The sequence below is a fragment of the Tympanuchus pallidicinctus genome, unplaced genomic scaffold, assembly GCF_026119805.1.
Source record: "Tympanuchus pallidicinctus isolate F22 unplaced genomic scaffold, pur_lepc_1.0 scaffold8, whole genome shotgun sequence".
NCBI lineage: Eukaryota > Metazoa > Chordata > Aves > Galliformes > Phasianidae > Tympanuchus > Tympanuchus pallidicinctus.
This window is the reverse complement of record NW_026294802.1, coordinates 55249368-55276624: the sequence shown is the minus strand read 5'-3', so window position 1 is coordinate 55276624 and position 27257 is coordinate 55249368. Positions and strand designations below refer to the sequence as shown.

The following is a 27257-nucleotide window of genomic DNA, read 5'->3' as shown; positions in this document are numbered from 1 at the left end:
GCACTCACTTCCAACTCCTTCCAAACTTTGTCTTCAAACTGAGCTGTGCTGGCTGCTCCAGCAGCCTCGCTCAGTGCCCTGGTTTTGGCTGCACAGAGCCTGGGCCCTGCTTCCAACTGACACAGCTGCAAAGGGAGGCTGTAATCCAGCCAGCCTGGGTTTAGCACCTGCTGAGAGCACAAGTAGCAGCTGCCCCTAGAGATGATTTCAGGAGGCAGAAGCACCCTACCTCATTCCTGGCCTCATTCCCTATGAGAAACAGGCCTTAAACTCACAACTACAATCTTAGCACAGGTCAAAGATAAGTTTTGCTTCAATGCTTTAAAACTGTTTCAAACAGCTGTAGCATCCCAGTGGACACAATCAGGACGACAAAGAAAAAGAAAGAAATCAAGATTAGAGTTTTAATCCAAAACATATTGCACCACAAATTTCATAGTGTTTCATAATACAATCCATATTTACAGCATAGAAGGAAAGAAATTCAACAGCCATAGAAAGGATTGTGTATACCACTGTTTTTATACAAGGGAAAGTGCATTAGCTTTTTTTTTTAATATATATGTACATATATACATACACACACACACCATTCTTGCTCTGATATCTGAAGAAAATTCAACACTTGAGAACTCATTTATGTTAAGTTAGTGAGCTTTGGGTAAGTATGAGCTTTGGGATGCTAAACTGTTTGCATTAGTCAATATATAATTAAAATTTATGCATCACTTTGTCTTGCAGGCTGCCTGCACTGCATTTGTTACTGTACAGCAATAACCGTTCAAGCCAGGCACAACTGAAACCAAATTTGTCACTCACCCTGCAGCAGTGTGACTAGGGAGAATCCTACCCTCTGGCCTCAGGTCACACAGAAGCAGGTCAGGGCAAGGAGATGCTCCAAAGAAAGACCCTTCTGAGGCCCAGGAGGGTTATCCTGCCCCTGCTTTGTTTCAATACAGGAACAACCAACAAATCTACTTTTTGATTGTCTATTTTCATATTAGAGTTGCACTCTTACCCTAAACTTCCCTATTCTGTACAGTTAAGTGTCACGGATCAAGTCTCAGTGTACGAGTGCTGCTGATGTTACTGAGTGTACTTAGCAGATGCCAGCTCTGAACAGGAGCAGCACGCCAGCCCAGGCAGGGCACGGCTGCCTCAAAAACAGGCCCGGCCCCTAAGGCAGATGTGCCCCATGTTTGCTGCTCTGCTGACCTCGTGCAGAACGCTTCTATCTCTTCACAGCAGCTCTGCTGCAACTCTAACACTGTATCTCACCTGCCACCACCACCCAGGTCGCTCACGTCTCCTGTCAGCAGAGCTCAGTCAGACTCTGAACGTGACTGCATCTCCACTACAGGACAGGTAGAATTTTTTTTTTAACATATTGAATAAAAAACCTTTGTTAGTAACACAAATCTCATTGTAAAAGAGCTACCAGAATAGCAGCATTGCATTTCTTACATATAGATATATATCCAAGTTTTAAGAAGTAAGCCTGATTGCTGCTTCCTATATTCATCTAGATTTTGTGGTGGCGTTAAAACTGAAGGGCAAAACTGTCAGCTGAGTTCCTAAGGCAGAACCAAGACTGATTTGTGAAGAGTTCAGTTTTGCTCTCAAAAACAAAAGCCTCCTAAGCCGTGGTCTTTTGTCAGGTAGTCAGACAGGTCACAGCCACTAAATGCTCAGAACAGCTATAAGCAACGGCATCTGAACTACGAAACCACAACAAAAGATACTGGTCATGAAAGCTTCTTGCTAGCAGACTTGTTAAGGAAGAAAGCCCAAAGTGCTTAGTACCAATATTATTCACGCTCTTTCAAGGTGTATATATATACATACAATCTTTTTTCTTTTTTCTTTTTCATTATAAAAAGTATTTTCAGTGTATACTTACAATACCTGGAAATCAGTTTTAAAAATTTAAAATGGTTTACTACCCCTTCTTCCCAGTGCTAACAACCCATGGTACAGACTAACAGATTGGTTTTCAAGGCGACTGAGTATTAGGTACTATAATTAAGACCATTTTAAATATTATTTTTCTTTAAGAAAAGTAAAATCAGTAAACAACTCTAAAGTTGTGCTCTCAAATTAAATAATCATGATCAATGTGCAGCCTTCAAGACTGCAGGCCAGGATATATGCACCTTATATTACACAGTGATATGAAAAGATGCAGACTATTAGTTATGTCAGTGTAACAAGGCAAGGCAAACTTCTTTTTTGGTTAAAGCTCCTGCTCCTGTCCTTTGAAAGTCATTTCAAACCGTCAAAAATTCAGCACAGTACTGCCAACAATTTTTTCCCCACCGCTTTCCACAATGAGACAAGGAAGCTTTACTGTGTCTGCAGTTATTCAACCCTCGCACCCCTAACATAAGCTGGAATCCCCACCACAGCAGATGCGTGCGTTAGAAGCTCCAACTGCCAGCACCCACGTTAGTGAGGTTAACATTATCCTTTGGTGCCAAGATAACAGGTCTGGTGAGCACAAGGAGCTGACTTCCATTGAGAGACCATCCAGACAAAGGTCCCTGATCCCAGCCCGCAAGAGGTGTCAGTTTGTAGTGAAAGTTTCTCCTTGCACAGCATTACTTTTGTAAACAGTGTCAAAGTTCTCGTACAAAATACTGCAATGACAGTGATTAAGACACACCTGAAGTGGTGTGTTCAGTGTTCTTTTCACAGAAAAAACAGTGGCTAGATGCTGACTGCCCATTTTCAGGATCCCTTAAGACCACAGCGTCCTTGGGCTTGAGATAGAGGGCCGGATACTGCCTTTAGGAGATGGCTTTGACCCAAACCATGACATCTAGGACAGGAAAGCACAATACATATCATGCTAGGTTCACACAAGAAGCTGGAGACTGGAACAAGAGTACAGTGTATCTGAACAAGAGTACAGTGTATCTGCATCTCCCCATCAAGTGACGGAAACTATTTATAAAACAGAACTCTGCAGAGTTCAGATTGTGAAGATGCAAATTGTTGCCCATGATTAAATCTGGAAGGAACAGCTACTTTTCAGCACCTCCCAGCATCTAAGAGCGTTCACATCTTTTGCTGCAAGTCCAGTTATAGGTTACAGGTGCAACAGAATCCTTACCTTGTACTCCAATGTTTCTTTAAGCATATTTTCTTCCTCTTGGGAAAAATTCAGTAAAACAGATACAGCCTTGATAAGATGGAATGCCTGAAAGAAACCACAGTGCTTATGATGCTCTCAGCCTCTGTGTTCTGGACTACAGCGCAACACTTGTTCTGCAGGCTTAGTCACAGACTTTTTAGTTACAACTGCAAAAAGCAGAACAGTAAAACCTTTCCCTATGCCCTCTTACAATGGACCAGCCTGTATCTTTCTTCTTCTGATTGCATTTCCTAGCTTTCTTCAGCTTGCATATTTTCCCTACAGCATCCTGTGGTAATTGTTCGTTTTTAAGTTCTAAAAAGTTGTAGCAGCATGCAGACAGGTCAGAATCATGCTGCTTTACATACACAACGTACCAACTGTGCTACAGTTACATCATGATAACATCATGCAGAGCTACTAAAGGAGTCAAACACTCCGGATACCACGGAGCTGCACAATTATTTCTTCATCCTACCTACTGTCTTGACCTACAGTGAAGAAAAGCATATTTTGGCATGACTTCTTTCTACCTGTAACCTTTTCAACACAACTTAGAGAATATAAAGGAGCTTCAAGTGCACAAGGAATTACCTCTTATGACACCTCAACAGCACGTGCTTTATGTCCTTTCTGGTTTCTGTTGCTATCTTTCTTAAACATACAGCTACTTTATAATCACATATACTCCATATGCTTTTTAGAATAGTACAGAGCAGATTCAGCTCTTTAACTTCTAGAAATAACTACCTCCTACCTTTCACTTAGTTCCTAATGATCTGTACTCCCAAACATGCTGCTGTTTTGCTTTGCCTCACTCAGTCAATTTCTTTTCACATGCAAAAATACTGAGCTGGCATAGAGGCATTCTTGCCAGGTACCAGAGATGAGAAGACGAGCGTAGCAACCCGTCTTCCTAGGATGCTTTACCTCAGACTCCCGGCAGGACATGAATTTTAGTACAACATGTTTAAGGTACTCAAAGTTTATCTCCCTTGAGTCATTTAAATCAGAGTTGTTTGTGACAGTCACAGCAGCATTAGGCACTTCAGAATTTGGTTTTTCACGTACTTCAGGTACCTCACTGTCTGGCCTTATTTTCTGAAAGAAAAAGAGAAGAGCATTACAGGTTGTGTCAGTTTGATGCTGGGAGAAAATGTGAATCTGAGATACCTAATGCAGAGCATTTGTACCCACAAGATGGGCATCAGCAGGACACGCTTCTCATCCTTCAGGGGATGACAGCAGAGGTGCATATCTTACATTTCTTGAGCCTCCAGGAGAAAACCCAGCTCTTGTTAAGAGTTACATCTGTGTGACCAAACCAGCAGAATTGGCTCCATACTAGAAACTGACATCATTTTTCTTTCACCATTAATCTGCTCTGTGCTCTTCAGATGCACAGAATGCAATTCTCAAGTTCAGAACAAAATGAATAATTTTTTTTTTTTTTTTTTTTTTTAAATCACAATACTTGAATATTTTAAACCCTCTTTTAAAATGTTTAAAATAGGAGGGCTTTGTCTTAGAGTGGGAAACTATTTTGAGAAGAGCTTTTTCCTGTGGCTGACATCACTGCCTGGGACATTTTAGCTGAATGACTGCTGAGCAGCAACCACAAATCTCAGTCATCCAGCATACAGAAACATTTAGATACCAGACACTACAAATACAAGTCCATACCTAAAATTCAGTGCTGCAGTATCTGAATAGCGATGGCTACCCAACACACCATCTACTCAGTAAAGACAGACCCAGAATTACACATTTCTTAAATTAAGGGTTCACAGATTTGTCTGCAATCACAAGGAAACTGCGAGCATTCCTAGTAAATAAACAAACTGCAGCTTGCAATCAAGTCTTTGGAATTTCTACTGTAAGTAACTTCCAGCAAGTGCCAGCTGGAGAGACTGAGGAACAGAACCCTTACCAACTCCTTCTGGAGCGTTTTTTTCAGTTCTGTCATTCTCTGCTGTAGCTGCTTTATCATCTGTAAGCAGAGCAAAGGACGGCGTTAACACAGCATTCAGCGTTAGGGCACATACTGACACAGAAGTATCTGAAGAGAAAACATGGGAAACGAATGCAAAGAATCAAGCAAACCAACTGGCAGCTCCAGAGAAGAGATCTGGATGTCTCACAATTCTGGCTGCAAATGTCGGCAGGCGTGCGACAGGACCTGAGAGAAACTGACTGAATTCAAACGGATCCGCAGGAAAGCTGTAACTGGCGTCACTTGGCGCTTCTCTTCTCCAAAATAGGTAAGGAGCAGAAGCAGAATTGTGCCACAGAAATTTCTCTACAATTCTGCTGCAATTTTCATTCACTACTGCTACACCCTTTTACAGTCTGCGGTGGGGAAATACTTATAGAAAGTTGGATTCAGATTGGATCTCTCATGTTTGTAAGCCTGTTCAGGCCTTCCTTTCTAAGGCTCTGGCACCTACCATTAGGCTTCCTAATTAAAACAGGCATTTCTGTTGTTTAGTTTACCTTGTTTTTCTCAACAATTTGCTGTTCCAGCTCTCTGTTATCCTTCTGAAGTTGAACGACATCTGTAACTGTTACCTCTCCATTCTGTTCTGTCACACGATTTTCTGGAAGATCCAAGTGCTCATTCAAGGCTCTTGTTGATTCTTCTAGTTCTGAAACCTACACAAATGAAAACAGCAAATTGCAGAGGTGTGATACTTGCAGCCTGTTAACAGTCTTCAGAGAGAAAGCAAGATTTTATTGCTTTTGTATGCTTTTGCTTGCTGTGGTAGTGGGAGGTAGTGGAGGTTTTGGTTCTTTTTTCATTTAGGCCCATTGTTTGTTTGTTTTCCAAACCAGAAAGCAATAGTGACAATCTACTCCACATCTCTCAGTGGCCTGTTTGGCACTGTTGGGTCTCTGCCTCCTTCAATCCCCTTCATTATAAGTGAAATAAAATAAGGTGATGTCCTTCACAAAGCAGTCACAGTTGTGACAGCAGACAGCTTTCAGAGTAGCTTTGCAGTTTGCACTCACATTTTTCTCATGTTCTCTGGCCAATAGGAACTCCTGTATCTGCAGCTTCAATTCTTCTATTTCCTTCCTTGCTGCTGCTTCTTTCTCCACTGCTTGGCTATTACTTGCCTCTATGTCAGATCGTAGCTGGTGCATTTGCAGCAATGCAGCTTCGTGATCTGAGGATGAAGAAACTTGCTCAGTACCAACCTACTGAATCAAATGAGATTTTCTCATCATTTCCTATTTGTCTACACAAATAGACAGAAGTTACTGCGATGGTAAACCCTGACCTTTTTGCCTTGCTCTGTCACAAAGATGTGACATTTAAGCTGCCCAAGCTCACATGTGTATTTTTGCAATGGAGCAATCTCTCTTTAAAAAAGTCAGAGTCATTTTAATACTTGAAAGCTTAATTATCAACTACACCTCTTCTAATAGAACACAGGCCTCCACCAAAAGCTCGTGTGACTTTTTCTCTGACTGCACAGGAACACGTGGGGCTGTGAGCACACGTGGCAATGGCACAGACAGCTGCTGACAGCCAGCCAGCCACAGAATGGTGCAACAGGAGGCCACCCTTGGGGTGCCTTTCTAGGTAGGGCAACACAGTAGGAACACAGAGGTGTTTGGAACTGAATGAAGATGAATGCACTTCATTTTTTAGTGTAACTATGGAAAATCAGCTTACAACTGATTTAAGAATATAAATGATGTCTTTCAAGCAAGAGCAGTTTTTAAAGTGGTACAAAGTAGCAGTCATCAAACTGGACCAGTTCTTCATTTCCTGTGTTTTGCACCATATGTTCACCAACAGAAAGTACAGTAAGATCTGTTATTTTCTGATAAAACACTGCAAAACAATGATTAAGAAGGTGGGTTTTGTTGTTGTTTGTTTAGAAAGAAACAGAGACTGACACTGAATGACAGAGGACTTTCAAAATTCAAATAGATTAAGTATGGAAATAAGAGAGATCTAGAATTATTACCATCTACACATAAGAAAGCCCACACCTAGAGACTGTATTCAGTTAAAGCTGTCTGGAATACAGTAGATTGGTTTCATCTAACCTTGACTGAGCTGGTTTAGTTCTTCCTTCTGTTTTAGAAGCATACCAGATTTTTCATCAATTAGCCGGTCTTTTTCCTTTATTAAGGAAGCCAGATGTGAAACCTTTAAAGCAGTCAAACAAACAAAATTAAGGATATACACTTAGAAGAGGCCATGGAAAGATTTCAACATATCTCAGATTTTTTTTTGTGGCAAGAACTGAAGAATTCTTACATGAGTGGAAGGCAGTGGATGGTATCTACAACTAAACAAGGGCCTGAACTATGTGCTGGGCAACACAGGACCTTGAGAAAGTAGTTGACTGAGCATTATTGTTACAGATAGCACAATATGGATGTCTACATTCAACTCCAGATTCATAGAAGGAATCACCTACACAGTGCTTGTCTCATTAGAAAGTGCTGAAGTAAACACATTGCCAAAGCTAAAACACACTTCAGATAAGTCTGAGGTACAGACTGGCTCATAACCAGCAGGTGGCAGCTGTAAGACAACGATTGTGCAAGTCTGGTAGCTCTTCCCACAGCTAGAGCAGGCAAGCAAACATACACAACAGTTCCAGAATAACAAAGATACTAAAAGATAGAACTAAATTCAGTCCAATTTGCTCAGATGACAGCTCCCAGTTAAAGAACACAAATGCTCACATCATTCACTATGCTGGTTTTAACAAAACAGAAGAACAAAATAAGGCTACCCAGAATTCATATTCACTTACTGGGTACAAACTCTTTCCTATCAAGAAATTTAGGATTCTAGAACTGCTGTGCTTCAGAGGGACAAAGATATGATATAAACTCTGAAAGGAACACAACAGAACAGACAGCTCTGTGGTTGTGTTTGCTATCCTTGTTTTTTGTCTGATTGTTTTTATAGAAACCAAGCCACAAACTCGTGAATGCCTCGGGATGGCCCACCAGGACAGCACATCTTACAAACTAAACAGGTCTGCAATACCAACCATCTTCGTTCTGAGCAAACGTCTTCATTCACTACCAACTGGTCTTACTCTCAGTTTATACTCAACTACCAAAACCTGCCATAATCCTTCAGCCCACAAACTTATGAGTATCTCTAATTTTGCAGCTAGCCGTATTTAACACTTTTGTACTGATTAACTCACATAAACTGATCAGATTCCTGTGAAAGCATTTATATATACACCTTTATGTTTACAGAGGCAACCAAGGCCATCTTCCATACTGAAGATGATTTCATTAATTATCATAATAGTCAGGAACATAAGTCCAAATCTCATCTGATGTGTGGAGTCTTGGAGTGTTTGTACGTATTTTAGATTGTTGGTATTAACCAACCTGCTGCAGCAATTTGTCCTTTTGTTTTTCTGTTTCTTCCAATGTGTTGGCAATTTCAGTATTGACAGTCTCTCTGTTGCTCAATTCTTCCTGCAAACCAAAAGTAATTTAGAAGTTACCTGAGAGAACTACAACCTGAGTTCCACTTCACTATTCTATGTTGGAACTGCTCTGTATTGCTACTGCCAGCAGATTTAAAAGCCCTTCACGCGTGACAATAAAGGAATGTATTTTTAGACAGACCCAAGCACTCTGCTTCAGGAAAGGATCACAAGTTTGTAATGCTTCTCAGAGCACTTCTACTGAGTATGAAAGAATTTAAAGTACACAGAACCTGAACGTAACGTGATTCCAAGTACTAAGAATATAACATTCTCTACCAGTAACTGTTTCTCACATTAGGCTCCATATTTAACCAGTGTCACTGACTAATTAAACTCTTACCTTCAGCTTGTTCAGTACAGATTCTTGTTTTTTTAAAGAACTCTCATACTCTTCTCTGCTTCCACTGAGATTTTCATTCTCCTTTTCCAGCTGGCTCTGTAAAATAAAGACTGCTTAAGTACTAAGTACAAGTGTTCCAATGCTTTGCATAAACAAATACATTCAATTCACATTTTGTTTTTCAAAGTATTGGATCTTCTACTGTAATGCTGGGAACTCTTAGTAAGCACATGCAGACAATAAGCAAGGTCCACTAGCTTTGATAAAATTGTTCTGTGAAGACTTGGGAGCCCCACTCAACAGTTTCTGTACTTACTATCCTGTGCTGAGCAGCTGCTTTATCGAAATCCCACGCTGTTTGAAGAGCAGCAATTTGAGACTCTAGCTCAGAAGCCTTCTGCTCATACTGATGTCTCTCGCTTAAAACTTGCTGCTGTAGTTTACTTCTTTCACTTTCTAGATCCCTTTGCTTACGAGAAAAAGAAAACAAAGTTAAACAACTATATTCTGAAGCTCTAATAAGAATTGGATATATTTGCACATCACACTCAAACTTCAGTAACTGAGTTTCTTTGGTAGCAGTGCCAGGAGCTCTCACACAAACACTACTAGTTTAGGAGACAAACAGTAACAAAACATCTGAGCAACAAATGGAACACAGAGAAATGGTGGAAATGCTGAAAAACTGGCTTCTCTTGGTCTCACAAACACAATGCAGTACACTCACCAACTTCTGGATCTTCAGCTCCTGCTCACAAGCTTCCTCCTTGCTCGTTTTCAATGCTTCTGTTGCAACCTGTAGTTTCTGTTCCAGTTCTCTATTCTAAAACATAACATGAACTTCCTTATCCACTGACATCTACGCTACTAGAAAGAAAAACAACGTACAGAACGCAGGATGATGTAACAGGGGCAGGTAAACACTGAAACTATGGAACTACACAGTTCAAACAGATTGTCTGCTTGACACATCCTGCTTTCTTTAAACACTCTTCATCATTTCAGACTTGCTCAGCAATGGTTCCAATTTAGCTACTTGTTTCTTACAGCAGGAAACACAAGCACGAGAAGCCTTAACTTCAGAACCTCCGGGCACCTCCCCATCTCTGCAGGTGGAGAGATGACCTGAGCCGCTCAACGAAACCTTCCTCTGGGAACTAAGTGGGACACATAGCATCACCTTAGGTCAAAAACACAAATGCAGTGACAGTAAAAGCTACTGGGTGTAGAGAGGATGGAAATAGTTAGGAATTCGTAAGGGGAAAAAGCAACTTACCTGTGTTTCTAACCGGTTCACAGCATTAACATGATGCATTCTGTCTGTTAATATCTGTTGACTGGCTTCATCCAGTTTCTGCTCAAGAGAAGCTTTCTGAAGATTATAAGGGGTTAAGAACAGAGGGTAGGGTGGACAAAGAGATAAGATTTTAATTAAGAAGTGTCTTTGAATTTCATTAATAACAATACTAAACTTGAACAGTTTCTTTTTGATCCAGATAGGAAAACATTGCTCCAAGGTGACTCTAAAATAGGAGCATCAGCTCTGGAGAAAGATCAAGCAGTGAAAAGAGCTCTAAAGAGAAGTAAATCTCTTCATGCTTTCAGCTGTTTCTTAACAATTCTGAGACTGAAGTGTTGAACATGCAACATTCTGTTTATACACCTATGTGCAAACCAGCCTCCCACTCCCGGCCCAATGCTTTGGGAATCATGGTGACAGCAGACGAATTCCAAGAAACAGAGTGAGCTGTTCTCTGTAAGGATCAACCAATAACATTCTCCAGTTGCTCTGCCTTTTGTGGGCATGCTAAAAAACTTCTATTTCCCTTCTAAGCAGACAGATGCATTGCCTAAACAACGTGCAAAGACCAATGCAGACATCTGTGCAGCATGTACACACATGGGCCCCGTGCAGCCACCCACACAAGCTTGTCCAGCAGTGTGTCAACACACACCAAAGAGACAAACATGCCTGCACTACATCATCATATACCCTTTCCATGCCAGTAAGCAATGTATATTCTAAAATAATTCCTTACAACTGCACTTTTTAATCAGTCCATAAATGTAACATTACCTCCTTGAGCAGTTCCTGTACATGTTCAACCCCTGAAAGATTTCTTTCTAATTTCTTTTCCAAGGAAGACACTTTTTCCTGCAACTGTTCAATAAGTTTCCTTCTCTCATCAAATTCAAAAGTCATCTGCAGGAAAAAGAAATCACAGAATCCCTTTTCATAGCCAAGCTCTTGCCTAATTCATTGTGGTTTGACTTGAGAAAGTGCCATTAGTTCTGTTTGAAAAGACAATATGATGCTAGAACACTTAACAGACACCAAATTTCAAACACAGAACCAGATGCATCTGCAAATTCTTAACCTTTAGCTTGTGTTGTTCATATTCCACCTTCAGAGATTCGTGCTCTGCCTGTAATGTTTCTAGTGTCTTCTCACATCCAGAACCAGCAACTCGAGCCTAAAAAGAGGAATTCCTTGCTCTGAATCTTAAGATTTCACAAGCAGTCAATATGCAATCTAACTTCTGTAGACAAGAAGCTCTTCCAATCAAACCCTGATGTGAAACTTACATTTTGCAAGTCTACAGAAAGGTGCTGAATGACAGCTTGTAGCTCCTGTTCTCTCAACTCCAGAGCAGTGATCTTATTTTCTGCATTCCTCTCAGCTGTCATCAGTTCATCTCTTCACAGAAATAGGAGAAAAAAAAAAAAAAAAGTGACAGTGTTCCAGAAAAATAGCATTTGGCAGAATTATCTGCTAAATGATAAATGGACTAAGCAACATCAACCAGATTTTCTTGTACTAAAACCAGCCACTGTATTCATTATACATCTTCCAATCTTCCAAAGAGGCAGTGTTTAAGTATCCAAAAAAAAGAAACATAAGCTTGCAAAATCCTAAATGAGTACTGCTTTAATTGACTTGTAAAGACATACAAACTCAGCCTTTACATCCACCCTGCCATCCTAGCAGCAATGAGTCAGTTTGTTGCATATATAAACACCCCCCCGCCCCCCAAAAAATAGATTTGGACAAATACAGGAAAACACACTCGTCATGAAAATGCATCCATACCTGCGTGCCTCCAGCTCCAAGAGCTGCTCCTGCAGCTCCTGAAGATCTTTCCGCAGGCCTGACGACTCGGTGCTTGCCTCCTGAAGCATCTCCTTGGCACGGATCAGCTCTCGAGTGCGTGCCTCCAGCTGCTGCTCTGCTTTGCTCAGAGATTCTTCCTTTTTCAAAAGCTGAATACCAGAACGTTAGTAAGAAGTAAGAACTGGTAACACTGATAATCTTCTCACCTGAACGGCCTCCCTTATCACGTTATGAGATTAATTAAGTGCAGTAACTCCTAGAACAGTCCCTGCTGAAATACTCAACACAACCCCAGATGTACATACTATGGTAGGATTTGGACATGGAGCCACGCTGGATACAAGCATTAGGGCTAAAAAAACCTAACGCAGTACTTCCACTGCGTGTTGTAACACGAAAAGAAGTCATATTTAAAATAATGTTACCATGTGTTTAACTTTAGCCATTTCTTGCTGCTGAAAGCCTTCCAGCTCATCAATTTCATCTCTCTTTTGAAAAAGGTTCAAACTCTGCTCCTTCATTTCTTGTAACTGTGTTTCGAGCATTTTTTTTTCCTGATAAACAAACAAAAGAGGAATCCAAGAATATCTGTAAGTTAATCTGAAGTCAGTGGGAGGTCAGTTAAATTCTCTGGGAAATAAATCTGCCCTGCATCCCTGAGGCTCTGCCACGGTGCCATACGTAGAATCAGAACTTCCTCTGATTCAAATTGCAGGAGGCAATCAATGAGTTTCTGAAGTTTCTCTTTAAAAGCTGTCTTCACTGCCATGCTCAACTCAGAAGTAGATGGAACCTACCTAAAAAATTAACAGTGAGCAGCAGCATGCTCAACATCTTCATAATAAGAGGTACTTTAAAGTTCACCTTCAAACAGCTACAGCAAGACTGAAATCCTACACTGAGAAAATTCCTACCTAATAGATCCCTTTCTTTCATGAGACAGATGACCAACTAATGGTTTCAGACCAAGTCACCGCCTCTTTCTGCATCCCAGCTGTCTCCTCTGTGATTAAGGAAGCTATGATTCCACTGTGTAAAACCACCAGATCTTTGTCTTTGCAACCCACCACTCTTCCCTCCCACGTTAATGAACACTAATTCCAGAAGTATCTCACAAAGCATTGGCACTGCTAATAAAGGCAGATCGTCAGCCCTACTCACTGACCAACCAGCAAAGAAGGGGCTGAACAGAGTTGTGCTACGGAAAATATGTGGGGCACTGTTTAAAAATATCAAATGAACCAAAAGCTTAATTACCTTTTCAATGTGACTCAATTTTTCCAACCACTCCTGAACAAGAAAGAAAGAATTAAAATCACAATCCAGCTGCAGACTTTTGAGTATAGCAATTAAGGAAGAAAAAAAAGAAAAAGAAAGAATCCACACTGATAACAGGAATATTAAGATGAAGAATTATGAAAACAAACAATTACCAAAATAAAAATAACAGATAGTGTTTTTATATACAAAAGCTATGGAGTAATTTATGTTATGCAAGTACATAAGTATTATTCAAGTAAATAAAACAAAAATGACAACAAGGCCACAATGGAATCTTATCAAACACGTGCAGACTTCATACCAGAAATTTTTGTGGGCTCTTTTTAAAAAGATTAAGATTCAGAACAATTACAAGCAACCTGAATATCCCTTCCTTTGACTTTGACACACTAAACCAATGCAATGCAGGACAGCTACTTTAATTAATGTACACAGATCTCCACAGCCAGCCAAAGGCTGAGTTGTTAAGCTGCATTACCTGGTCCTTTTTCTCTAAGGCCAAAGCCATTCCTTCAGCCATCTTGGCTCGGTTGGCCTGGTGCGCTTCATTCTGCTCTTGAAACTTCCTCATGGAAGCTACCAACAAAGAAGCACCAAACTGTATTAAAAATCCATATTTTAAAATTGCTTCTGAACTGCTTCTGTTATTTATACATTTATAGAGCTGCTTCTTCAAGTATTCGGCACCATCTCAGCTCCAGCACTGACGCTGTGCCACTCACCACACAGCACTGCCTGCACACGACAGAAGCGTCACAAGTAACAGAAGATGTCTTCTGTTCTTCACTGCACTAAACAGGGCCGTAGGTTTCAAAGTCCCTACTGCACATCAGCCCAAAATTGGAGAACAGCATAATAAGAACTTTACTCAACAGCCAGCACAATACTGCTGTTCACATCATAAGGCAGGAGCCTGTTCTACCCCTTTGCAACTTGCATGTATACAGTTTGAAAATAAATGTTTAAAAAACTGCGTGTAAAAATTGTCTCTTTCCAGGTATATTTAAATCATAGCAATTTTCAACTATAAGAGAGATTAAAAATCAGTACGTACAATCTTGATGCTTTTCTAATGCATTTTCAAGCTTCTCTTTTATCTTCTGCAAGTTTCGGATCTGATCAGCATAATCTTGTGTTAGGAGGGAGAAGCACAGACCAGGAATGGACAGAAACAGGGGAAGGAAATCAGGAAAAAAAAAAGGGGGGAGGAGAGAAAAAAAAAAACAAAAAAACATGAGTGGAAAACAGCAATGATTTTCTCAGCTAGAAAATCATTTCTTCTGAGGAAAACTTGGATGACTGTAATGATGAAGACAAGCAAGTAGCTCCTCACTGCCCATAGGGTAAATGGATACAAACAAGAGGGTCTGTCCCAGTGCTACAGAAGTTCCACTCCATGTAACAGGGATGGGAAGGAGCATCAGAACAGAACCCTCAATGACAGCTCTGCAGAACAAGGTATTATCTTAGAAAGCAAAACAGCCTTGAGAATGTTTTGTGCTGGATTCTTTCCTTTTTCTTCATTTCACCTGCGTTACTGTCAACATCAGAAGTCTTAACTCCTAAGAGAAACAAACCATCACATACACAGAATAATTACAAAAAAAAAAAAAAGGGGGAAAAGACTGTTTGAAGCATGGGGACAGAAATGCTACCTAGATGAGAGCGACAGGGGCGCAGTACAAGTTAACTTCCTAAAACAAAACAAACATTTTTCAGAACTCTGAACACTGAAGCTAAAAGGAAACTCTTCTAAGCAATCACCTTTTATACGTGTCAGGACACATACCAGACAGCTTGACTTCCAGTTTTCTTATTTGTTCATTTCTTCTGAACAACTGGGATGAAAGATCCTCTCTAGAGCTGCTTCCATCAGAAGCCTTGACAGAAGAACAACCACGTAACTTACAAATTGCAGTCAAAATAATCCTGTTACATACTAACTCTACGACGATAAACACTGCCCAGCCTGCAGGGGATTCTTCTAAAACAGCCTATAGCAGAAGCATTTGCTCTAACCCATCACTCATAATACAGCACAACAGAACTGCTAGGAAAAAAAAAAAGAAATCAAGCTCTAACAGTGAAGAGCTCAGAACGGATGGGTCAGAGAAAAAGTCTTCTGGAAAAAACAGAAACGAGGAAAACAAAGCAACAATATTTACGTGAACTCAGAACTTTGCAGTCTTTCCATGCAAAATCCAAAGCATAAATGGCACATGATTCTCTATGGCTTTAAGGCTGTACAAAATCTGCATTAAGAGCAGTTAAATGAATACTAAGCTTTGGGATTTTGAATTCTTGCCTCCCTACTGCCTCAGAAATTAGTTCCACAACTAGACATCTTACATACTTGTTCACTTAATATTCATTCAATGTCCCATGGCTGTTTAATCACGTTTTGTATTGAGATAGCTTTGTAACTAGTGCTTACACGAGTAAACGAGTGACTCTCATAGTAAAGAGACAAATATTTTCCCTTTGGTATTTAAGCTGACTCAAGCTATTGATTCATCTGCACATTAAGACATACACCACAGAACCACCACAAAGCATTCTCAACTCACACAGCACACTTAAAATGGTTCCTGTAAAGCAGTGACAGAAACACGGCTTAAGAAGCAGCACTCAGAGTAAGGCAGGACTCACAAAGTCGTCTCCCGAGTCCGCTCCCACGGAGGTGATGGACTCTTTGCTGATGGAGCGCGGGATCCTGGCCGCCCCCCCGGGCCTGGGAGCAATCGCTGCCTCCTCTGCGATCTTCTTCTTCAGTTTTGCAAACATTTTCCTATACTCCGTAGCACCGGCAGAGCCAGGTGCTTCAAGAAGCCGCCGCCTGCGATGCGGCTAGCGCACCGACGTTCTGCTTACAGCTTCCAGATGCCCAGACGTAATTTTGTGCCTCATCCACTCAGCTTTATCGCATTTCTCGTTCCATTAAAGCCTCCATGGCCTAACGATTCCTGCAAGTCAAGCCGATAAGGCTTCCGCGCCAAAGACATCCATCCCCGCTGGAGATAGCTAAACGCTTTTGATGTCACCCGTCACAGCCCGCCCCGCCCCGCACCCTCAGGTGCCCCAACCCCAGAACCGGGCCCGGCCGCGGCAACGGCGGGGCGACTTCGGGGGCGGCCCGGCAGGCCGTTCCCGGCCGCTGCCGCCCGTTCGGAGCCGGCCGCGGTCCCGGTACGAGCCTGCAGTGCAGTGCAGTGCGGCCCGCTCCCGCCGCCCCGCCCTCACCGCCCGCCCACCGCTTCTCCTCGTCCGCTGCCGCCGGGACCGCGCGCCGCCGCCGCCTCTGGCGCTGACCCGGAAGTGCCGCGCGGGCGGAAGCGCCGCCGGGCGTTACGCATGCGCAGTGCGCCCGCCTCACCCCGTCCGGTCCCGCCCCGCCCCGCGCTCCCGCGCGCAGTGCAAGAGGCGGCACACCGGGTGATGGCAGCAGCGAGCAGGCCGTGCGTCGTGCGTTTATTGTCATTGCCAGTACAGATCAGCGGTAACGAAGGTGTTCATCGCGGAATGGACCGACACCGATTCTCGCTTCCATCTCAGCTTTCCCCGACAATTCCAGCAGCAATACAAACACACTTCTTTCCTCCCACAGACACCAACAACGTGGGCAGAGCGCGCTCTGGCATTACATTGCTTTGGCAATTTACAGATCCTTTGCAAAAAAAAGGCTATTTGCTCCAAAAGTTTTATTCATATATCTCTATTTTAAGTAAAATATGTGTGTTTTTATTTTTTATTTTTTTTTTTACCAAAATACGATTTACAGGCACACGGCTGTCAAATAATTTTACTCATTATAAAATTACTTTTGGTACCAAAAGGTCTCATTTCTCGGAACGCTCCCAGCCCCGCCCTGCTGCACAGCGGCTCCTGCTCCGCTCCTAACGAAGCCCCGACGGGGGAGCGACGAGGAACGCGTGCCAAAGGAGACCTGCAGCGCCAGGGGCCGACAATAAGAGCGGGCCTTAATACTCGAGCCAACAGCTGCCGCTGCATCGGGCGAAGCTAGAGGCTCCAGGGCTCCTCTGGGAGCTGCAGTCCGCTCTCAGTGTGAAACCAGGAGCTTCAAGAGCAAATCATCTCTGCGTGCATCACAGTACCGACAGGAATGCAGAGATGCTCTTCGATATTCCAAATGATCCGGTTCGGAAATCTCAAACTAAATCTCTTTTGTTTTGGCAGAGGAATGGTTTAGAGTAAAAAACAAAAACAAAAACAGAAAAAAACCCAGAAGAATAACTTTTAAAAAATTGCCTGATGTATTCCTCCTGTTCTAGTTGCAGACATCTGAATCTTCAAAGCACGTGCAATAGATTTGGTCATAGAAACAGAACTGCTCTAGAAGTCAAAGACACTAGAAAATGTCAGAGAGCCGTCTCAGCAACATGCAACCTCTCCACTTCGCAGACTTCTGCCCCACCCTCCGCACCAACACCCCGCACACAAGCTGACAGTGCTGCTAGGCAAAGTCACCAGGGATGTGAACAGCTTCCAGTCTGCAGAGCTCCCTCAGCCAAAGAACAGCAGCAGCCATCACAGATCAGCCGCTGACACCTAAGCAGCCACTTGGTCCAGAAAGGGCAGGATTAACCGAGGGCTCTGCTACTGCCATCATTAGTGACCTGTAATACGAACACCTACTGAAGAATCTAACATAGACAAAGCTGTTACAAAAGAAGCCTCAAGACAAAACAAAACAAAAAAAAAAAACAAAAAACCAAAAAACAAGTTCAGACGGATTCCAAGCTTTTTAGCTTTTAGGAAGAAGCAGGCTTCAGGCATAGCATGGAGTTACAGTGTAAGAATGGAGGCAGAGCAAGGGGAGGCACTTCACAACAACATGCCTGTGGATGAGCGATGGAGCGATACTTTCATTCCCAGAGGAGCTGCCTGATCACAACTACTCACACTGCACCTTATGAAGATGATTACCTGAAGCCTAATTCCCCGTCTCCATCTATTTCCTGCGATCCTTGAAAGACATCGCTGCACATCTCCCTATGGAATAGTCTTCAGAGCTTTAATAAGTCATAACCTGACAGACACTGTTTGATAAACTATCCAAACAAACTGTCCTGAAACTTCTTGAGAAAGTACTCCAGGGAGCAACTCCAGTTTGCAAAGCTCACGGAGCTGGTGCTCCATTTAGTTGTGAATGAAGAAAATGAGACATCACATCCCAGGAGTAGTTAAAAACACAGCTGTAAAGATTCATAACCTTTTCTTCCCTTCCCACTGTTATTCTGACAAGTCAAAAAGGCAAAAAAAGAAGGCAGCAACACTAACTGTGGCTAAGATGTTCGGAACAGAAGGGGAGGAACAGAGGTGCCTCCTCTGAAAGTAGGATTAATTCAAACGTATTACATGCAGAAGAAATAGGAAGCTAGGCAGAAGCTGTCCAATACACAGACATCCAGTAAGTTCACATTTTCCTCTCATAGCACATAACATACAGCATTTACCCTTGCCTGGTGATGGCAAGTCTTCTCTATTAACATGAGCGAAGGGTTAGCAAGACAAGAGGGAAGGCATTAGGCCTGAGAAGAAAGGGATCTCTTATCTTCTCACTCGGAAATGGTTCAGTCTTCCCCTCGCTTCCAGTGAGGACTGCTAAATACACAAAGTTTTCTTCAGTACCTACAAGCATACACAGAGAAGGTACCTATGACCATAGCACACAGCACACAGTAGCACAACTTTAGAATGACTCAGTAAGTTCAAACAAGACAAGCTTTTACTTGGAGAGAAAATATCAGTTTTCATCAGTTTTCAGAAAGCAGTTGCTTTGGGTCAGAAGGGAGGGGGCTGGCTCAAAATCCAAGACCAGATACTTATCCATCTACAGCGAGAGCAGACAGAAGGTATCAGCCTTTTTCTTTGAAAGGTACACTTTTGCACTCTTTCTAACACAAGTGAAATCTTTATCTTTGAGTACCCTTGTCAGCAGCAGTCCTTCTGAACCAAAGGTCAGAAGGTAAGAAGAGAATGAGGGACCTCCAGGAGGAATTTTTGACTTGGACGGTCATTGCTGCTAAGAAATTCAACATCTGAACTAATTTTGAAAGTTTCAAATTCTCCTCCTATATTCTAGCATCTGCAGCTTTTCTGTTCGTTTTGTTTTCTTAAAGACCTTTTCTTAGAGCTGCACAGTGGAGTAGAAACCTGTAAGATCACAAGCAAAGACTCCTTGCTTCAGCCCAGCTCAAATGAAGACTGTGTCTGCCAAGGCTTTCCCATTCAGTTCAACACTTCCCACAGAAGTTCACCAGCTCACGCTAATGGAACCATCACTCCTATCCTCAGAATTCGCATACTGTCATCCAGGTACATGGAACCAAAACGAGAACAGCTTCATCAAAGCAAATGCTAAAGCAAAACAAAAGCATTTGATTGGAAGGCAGTGAGCTTGGGAAATCTGAATCCTTCTCTTCTGTAAGCTGAATGCTGCCGGAGGAGGAACAGCAGGCAGGGTAACAGAAAATCCCTCTCTCTCACTTGCTGTTGCATTAAAGGCCTTCTGCTATCTTTAGCTTCCAATGCAGAATCCCATATTTTAATAAATAGAGACCTCCTACCAGAGGTAAAGGCAGATCATTCGCTTCACAGTTCAGAATCTATGAATCTAATCACTGTAACACAGAGAGGAGCACTCATTCCCCCGGCTAACTGAGGCTTCCTGCATCTGAAATCACTTCTGAATTACTTCAAGGACAAACTGCAAGCCCCTTAAAACAGATTATTACAACAGCAGAAGAGCCGTAACTGTTACGACAATCACAAATGATCTGGAATACTTTGGGGAATGCACCCAGAATGGCGTATGTGTGTATATATAAATTTTGTATATAGACATTGTACTGTTTCATACTTTTTAATACATATACAAGTACCTATACATATATACATATTTACAATTTACACCAGCCAGTAGATGTATGCGTATTGTACATATACACACAGACGCCTAGAATACACATGCACACACACAGACACGCACACTTTAAAATAAACTCCATATCCCATGTAACAAAGTCCTGCCAAAGTCCAAAGAACAGCACCAAGTGGTGGGGGCCCAACACAACAGCTTCAAGACTGCTTAGAACAAACACTACTATATTTTTTTTCTTTTTTTTTGACTTTTTTCTTTTTTTTTTTTTTCACTTTAGAAATTAAAGAATGGGTGGCATCAGCTGCATCCCAGATAGAGAGGACCGTCACAGCAACTTCCCACCTTCACTCGAGCAATTCCTGGTGTGCCACACCATGCTACCCACGAAGAACATACCACTGAACTGAACGAAGGCTCATCAGTGCTGAACTGCTGCCCTCCACTACTCCAGCTGAGAAGATCACACCTTGTATGACAACACTTGCAAACAGGTCTACTGTGATAACTATGGTAGCCACCAAATTTTGCATTTTTTCCCCCCAGCAGAAATGGAGACATGGCTGAGGTTCAACATAAAAGCGCTGATCATACTCATTCTTCCACTGCCTTTCTAGTACACGGAACAGTGAACATAAACTCATTTAATTAAAATATTTTCACTTCCTTCCCCCTGCTCAAACCGTTACTACCAGGAGTTGCAAGAGGTCCTCGAGCTCTGCAAAGAAGGCAGTACAGTCTAAGAGAGTCAGGCAAGCACTTTTCTCCAGAAAGAGCCTTTGCAGAGGCTGTTGCACTCCTTAAGATCCCTAGGCTGAGGGATACTACAGGGCTACCAAACACAACCACAACCTCTCCTACTGGCAGGATCCACACTTTAACTCACGAGAGGAGCACTGGCATCTCTCTCTCAGGGCACAGCTCCAGCACAGGTTGGTCTAACAAATGGGGGATAGGAAGGGCTTGTATTCAGCACTCATGGGGCATTCTTTCAACTCCAGTCAGGGAATGGTAACACTGTGGGAGCCACACATTTCATCCACACAAAGAAAGGAAGATAAAACCTGCTGGAAATTAAAGAATATCTGACTAGTGGCTCACAATGAAGAATGCTATCTCCTAGAAAACTGTGGCAGCAACAAAAATGGCAAGATGATCCTTATTACAGTGAGAGGGGTGCTAGCTTTTTAATTCACTAATTGCTAACCACGTATCCCATCAGACAGAGGGGAAATTGTGTCCTTGGCCAGCAGTTCAGAGTTTATACATGACATTGCTGTGTCAAATCTGTAGGGAGCATTAACTTTCTTTACAACTTCATTTCAAACTCGTTGTCTCCAAATGCAACTTAATCTTCCACAGTTTTGTCTACTTACTTGCCTAAGACTGAAAAAATATATTGGTTATGAAGGACTTTGTTTTATTGCTGTTGTTGGCTTGCACTGGGTGGTTCCATCTTTATCATTTCAAATCCAGACTCTTTGGGGACAAAATATCATTTTTCTATCAATTTTTTTCCAATTTCTTAAAATTGTATAAAAATAAAGGATTTCCACAAATGTGGGATAAAGGTAACCAATAATACTTCTATGCTTAGGATCAGCTGTTGGAAATGTGGTTGACAGCCACAAGACCAGAAATAAACCTCTAGCAATTCTTTAGTTTAACATTTAAAAGACATGAAAACTTCTTATAAAATTGACCCCCCCATACAGAATGGAACAGCTAACCTAACAGCTGTTTATTATTACTTTTTAAAATAATGGTCCTAAGTTTAAAAATAAAATCAAGTACTTCCTTTTATGATTTTCACATTAGAAAACTGCACCATTCAAAATCTGTGGCCAGGGAAACCCCTTTGCAGTAAGACAGTTTTTCTCAATAGTCGTCAAGAGTGTTTTCCAGGAAAACATTTCTAACATCCAGTATGGAAGCCAGCTCCAAAATGTGCTTTTGGAGGTGAGGGTTCTCCACCGTTTCATCTCTTGGCAGCTGAGGGTAAGATTCTGGATAATTCCGTGTTTCCTGCTAGATGACAGTGAAAACAGAAAGAATCAGACATTTTTTTTTATAGCTTTTCAGAAGAAGACTGCACAAGTCCAATTTCACATAGGAGATAAACCAATCTGTTTAGCCTGCCAGAGAGAGAAAAGTTTCCATCAGAAATGACGCCACTTCCAGTTTTCCATTACCTCAGAGTGGCTCTACAAACCCCCGTTCGTCTAAGACGGTGAAATCATACGTTCATAAAAGCTTTGCCATATAAAACAATGACAAAGATTAAAACAAAAAGCAAAAAAAAAACCCCAACCTGACCTATACTTACCTAATAGGCCAGAGTTTATTTCTTGACACTGTAGACACTTCAGCATCTCCACTGGGAGATTTCTCTCATCCTAAAGGGACCAATCCATCCCCACTCACAGATGACCTATTTTTCTCCAGGAAGCCTAGCAGCTAACTTCGGTTTGGAAAGCTACGAGATATCTGTTACATGACTTACATGAGATGAATACTGTATACTTCCTGTGTTTTGACTTTTTTTCTTCTGTAATGTTTAAAAATAGAGTAGGCAGTTGATTTGCGAACAGACAGAAATATAGAATGGTGCAGATCCAGAAGCAGGATTTCATTGTTGGTACAATATTAACCAGCAGGGAGGGAAAATACCATCTTCCTGCTTAGTTTACTCATTAAAACTTCAAACACCTTTCAAACTCCAATCCATGTTAGAATACATTCCAGCAATGAAGTTCCACTCCTTTCTACTTTCCTCTCATATTCTTGTTCTACACCTTTTTAGTTGTGTAGAAATAATAGTTCTCACTATCAAAAGGATTTTTTTCTACCAGACAAAGCTGTTTAGAGTGACTCAGAACATCTGCTACTTACATAAAATATTAAGAATGAAGCTAGACAAAGGCTTCATGTGCGTGGAGAGGTACAAAGACACAAATCCAATACAAGCTAAAGGCATTAGCACGTGAATATCAGCTCTTTTTCTGAGGTCACAACTACATGTTTAGCCATTAGGCCCTTCCATCCTGCAGTTCTATAAGCACTCAGCTGTCATTCTCACAAAGGGACAGATATCTCTGCATACCCGGAAAATTTTGTGCATCCTCATAGTAGCTGAACAGAAGATAAATCTTGTTAGAAGCAAACGAAGAAATTCATCCCCAAAAAACTGAAGAAAGGATTGATCTATAAAAAAAAAAAAGGCAACAAACAGAATCAATTCAGAAAGGCTTTAAAAATAAGACCTGAGGAAGCCACAAATACTTGCGCGCCTCCTCCCTCCTCGTTTGCTACTCTGTCCTTTGGAAAGGCCGAGCAGCAGAAAACAGCATCACCTGAACTGCACCACGTCTCCACCGCAAGGCCGCGGCACGTACCGATGGAGCGGGAGTGGGTCAGCAGCTGCGCGATGTCTCGGTTGATTTTCCTAAGATAATCCTGACACTTCTCCCACAGCCCTCTGCGCATGCTTGATAATCCAGAGACAAACAGGAATGCCATTAAAGGATTGTTCAGAAAGAGTGTGAAGAGGCTGCCCCGCTGTGACTGATCTAAAAATCAATAGACAGAGATACATTTGGCTCATAAAGCAGAAAAGCTGTCCTAGCCTCAGAATGGAGCTGCTCACCCACTGCATTCTCCAATGGCAGTTTGTTACTTTCACGTGCTTTCGTAACCTATCTGCCCAAGGCAGCACATGAGCACAGACCCCAACAGCCCCAGTGCCAGGCTCTGTACTGTACTCCAGTGCACCATACCACACCCTCACAACAACAGCAAGACGTTCCTGACTGATCAGTGAACATCAAACAAGCATCTAATAGTTGATAAAGAATTCAGCTCTATTTTTCAAAGTCCGTTTAAATTGAATTAATTATTACAACACTTGCTTTCTACTTAAGTTTCTGCTAAATAGCAGAACTAGTTCTGAAACTAATGAAAAGTGTCTGCTTCTTGCACATTTGCTCATGATGCTTGCCTAACACTTCTCTACATAGCTTAAGCTAGATGCTCATACTTGTCTTTGTGGTGAATAGTAACCTTAATATGGCAAATTCCAATAAGGAAATTTTAAATAGAATCACAGAATCATAGAAAGCTTAAACTTGGAAGGAACCTCTGTAGGCCATCCAGTCCAACTCCCCCGCAATGAACAGGGACACCACAGCTAGATCAGGTTGCCCAGGGCCTTATCCAGCCTCACCTTTCAAGTCTCCAGGGACGAAGCATCCACCACATCACTGGGCGACCTGTTCCAGCGCTTTACCACCCTCACTGTAAAAGATCTTTTCCTTTTATCTAACCTCTTTGAGCTTGAAACCATTTCCCCTTGTTCTATCACCTCAGCCCCTGCTAACGTCTGTCCCCTTCTTTCCTGTAGGAGAATAGTTATTATTTTATCATAATCACATAGACAGAAAAATGATGTTTCTTCTCCTGATCCTGCTATAGACCCACCTTCTCAGACAATGCAAATCCAAGTTTTCCTAAAGCTACCCTCTAAATCAGAGCCAGATATGAGAGGATTTTGCTTCAGATTTGACATTTAAAAGCTGATACCTTAATGCATTCTGCTGACCTTTGGGTACTAATAAATCTATCTCAAGTGCTAATAATAACAGCAATAATAAAAATACAGTAAGAATCCCAGCACTGTGCTAGAAAACACCATACTATACTTCATACTATACCTTGTAATGCTTTTGGATATGCTGTTGGAGAAAGCAAGCACACCAATGGTTGTCCAAATAAGTTGGTGAAATTCTGTAACAGATAAGAATTTAGAAGTATTGATTGTTACTCTGCTTGCTTTTGAATATTCGACAGGTTAAGGGTACAAAGAATACTCAGGACATAGAACACGCTAACTTAACTGCCACACAGTTAAGACTGGTTGTAAAACTGATAAGCTGACTTACTTCTAGATCGCAGCACAGAAGAGATATAATCCATTATATTTGTAAGGCTGCTTAATCCTCTCATTTCACTACAATTGATAGCAGACACTAATTTCATGGAAATATGGCTTTCATTAATAGGCAAAACAAACAAACAAGAAGGATATCCTGCAATAGCAATGAAAGCCAATGGCATTAAGATCAAAAAAGATGTAGCGTTTCTCCTCAATACCAACAAAATTATCCCATTAAAGTGCTTTCTTTATGCTTTTCTTCCCAGAAGAACTCTGCCTGATGAAACAGAAGAGCCCAATGGAGAAAAATTCTAAAATTTGTTCACTTTAAAACACGCAGGTCACAACCTTAACATCTGCTGTATGGAAGCCACGTTGTAAAATATCTATTCAAGAGACCTTCTACCAGCATTTTAAGGATTGCACAGGTGTTCTGTTGCACACAAATTCCTCCAGAAACCTTAAAAGAAGTCTTTGTCTTGTTTCACTACCATTCACCTGGTAATAATCTTGTTATGTATCTAACAGGCATATTAAGTGGCAATAATGATTACCACTAAAGAAACCCGCAATGAACTTCCCCACATTACCTGTCATCTGTCTGATCAGCAACAGCTTTCTTAAAACTGCAGGCTTGCAAATGCAGAGAAAATGTAAATGTTTATGTCTGCATTCCTCCTTACGCACCCAGAGCTGAAGCGCAACACACGCTTCTGCAGATTATATTCCTAGAACTGGCAGGATGGATGTCAGGCGTAAACCACCACAAGCACTTGCTTGTGCAAAATCATCAAAAAGATAAGTTTTTAATTCTTCCTGCTTTCTGCATAATTCACTTGTAACATTCCTTTCCAGGCAGCGTATTTCAGTTAAATTAGTTTCACCAAATAATTTCATCCAAGTCTGCTAAAGATAAGAATCCAGTCCAAAGAAAATAAAATACTACACGTACCTGACAGAGTGCTCACTAGTCCTAGAAATCTCTTTATTTCAACAAGATCCTGATGGAGATTTATAATGCTAGACATTAAGGTTCAGTCTCTAATGTAGAAACAAAAACTACGATCATGAAGACGCTATCTGCAGCCAGCTCAGCAGTTAGCAATACTGAATGATAAATAAACATTCAGAAATTCAGGAGTCACTTCAGACACTGACAGTTTTGATGAATAGGGGCTGGCAGGTCACACATTCTCAACATGCGTGCTCAGTATTCATGAGCAGATTCACATGTTGAACTCAATCTTCTATCACTCAGTCAGAGGCCAACACAGATTTCACAGAATCACAGAATGGCCCGGGTTGGAAGGGACCTCAAGGATCATGAATCTCCAACCCCCTGCCACAGGCAGGGCCACATCACTTCTTGGCTTTTGGCTAAGACCAAGTGTAATGTCGTGTAGATTTCTGACATGTTCCCTCAGTAAAATGAATGCTGCTATTAAACATTGCCTATAGCCATAAAGTAAAACCAAGGGTCAGTCACACATCTCAAGAAGGGCATTGTTCCTTGACAGCATCTGTGAACAGTATGGATTCTAAATGTGCCAGGTGGTTAGGTCAATATAACTGCTAAGTCCTACAATGGGAAAAACTACCCAGTTTACCCTAAAATAGAACTCTTTGGAAAATGGCTGCTTCTTCTTCTACCAGCTGCTACATCTAAACTGTGGATCCAGGAGAATGAGAGTCTCAAGATTCCAGGCACCTGTCTCAGCTCTCGCCCAGACACAGCTGCTAACCACAGCCCAAGCGAACACCAGGATTCACTTTCCACCACCTCAGCTCCTGAATTCCACAGGGAAGAGTCGTGTTCAAGCACACAGCAAAAGAAAAGGAGCAGGTAACAGCCATGGCTCAGGGGAGGACCACACCGTGCACCACAAACAACAGCAGAACTGCTGACAGCAGGTCTAGATGAGGAAATGCCCTGCCTTTCAGTGCATGGACAACTCCAAAAAGGGTAAGCCACACTTTTGGTTCAAAATTGGCTCTTTTTTTTTACTTCAGTATTCAAGCTTCTCAACAGAAGCGCAGCTTTTAAAAACACATTTCACATCTCATAAACATTTCTTACCAAAAG

At 41.7% G+C, this 27257-nt stretch overlaps 2 protein-coding genes across 6 annotated transcripts in view; both read right to left on the bottom strand.

Moving 5' to 3' along the window:
- Nucleotides 1-390: 390 nt before the first annotated feature.
- GOLGA1 (golgin A1) lies at nucleotides 391-16684 on the bottom strand. Of its 3 annotated transcripts, none has more exons than XM_052669643.1 (23): nucleotides 16598-16684; nucleotides 15996-16309; nucleotides 15136-15226; nucleotides 14401-14475; nucleotides 13825-13922; nucleotides 13323-13355; nucleotides 12491-12619; nucleotides 12045-12214; nucleotides 11540-11651; nucleotides 11332-11427; nucleotides 11031-11156; nucleotides 10230-10325; nucleotides 9681-9776; nucleotides 9270-9422; nucleotides 8954-9049; nucleotides 8510-8599; nucleotides 7193-7295; nucleotides 6143-6300; nucleotides 5627-5785; nucleotides 5064-5123; nucleotides 4064-4234; nucleotides 3113-3199; nucleotides 391-2818 (listed from the first exon to the last, which is right to left on the bottom strand). In XM_052669643.1, exons 2-23 carry the CDS (start codon nucleotides 16128-16130, stop codon nucleotides 2738-2740), a joined length of 2415 nt encoding a protein of 804 aa, XP_052525603.1. In that variant the 5' UTR covers nucleotides 16131-16309; nucleotides 16598-16684; the 3' UTR covers nucleotides 391-2737. The 3 variants fall into 3 exon arrangements, with proteins under 3 accessions (XP_052525603.1, XP_052525605.1, XP_052525602.1); XM_052669645.1 differs by having other exon boundaries at nucleotides 16587-16646; XM_052669642.1 differs by lacking the exon at nucleotides 16598-16684 and having other exon boundaries at nucleotides 15996-16475.
- A 5333-nt stretch (nucleotides 16685-22017) lies between these two features.
- Nucleotides 22018-27257, bottom strand: part of SCAI (suppressor of cancer cell invasion) — a 30881-nt gene continuing 25641 nt past the window's right edge. For all 3 annotated transcript variants that reach the window (XM_052667705.1, XM_052667704.1, XM_052667706.1), the window contains 4 exons: nucleotides 24954-25026; nucleotides 23640-23813; nucleotides 23348-23448; nucleotides 22018-22272 (listed from right to left, as the gene is read on the bottom strand). In XM_052667705.1, the coding sequence (XP_052523665.1) occupies nucleotides 22123-22272; nucleotides 23348-23448; nucleotides 23640-23813; nucleotides 24954-25026 (498 nt within the window). In that variant the 3' untranslated portion in view covers nucleotides 22018-22122. The remainder of the gene's footprint in view (nucleotides 22273-23347; nucleotides 23449-23639; nucleotides 23814-24953; nucleotides 25027-27257) is intronic.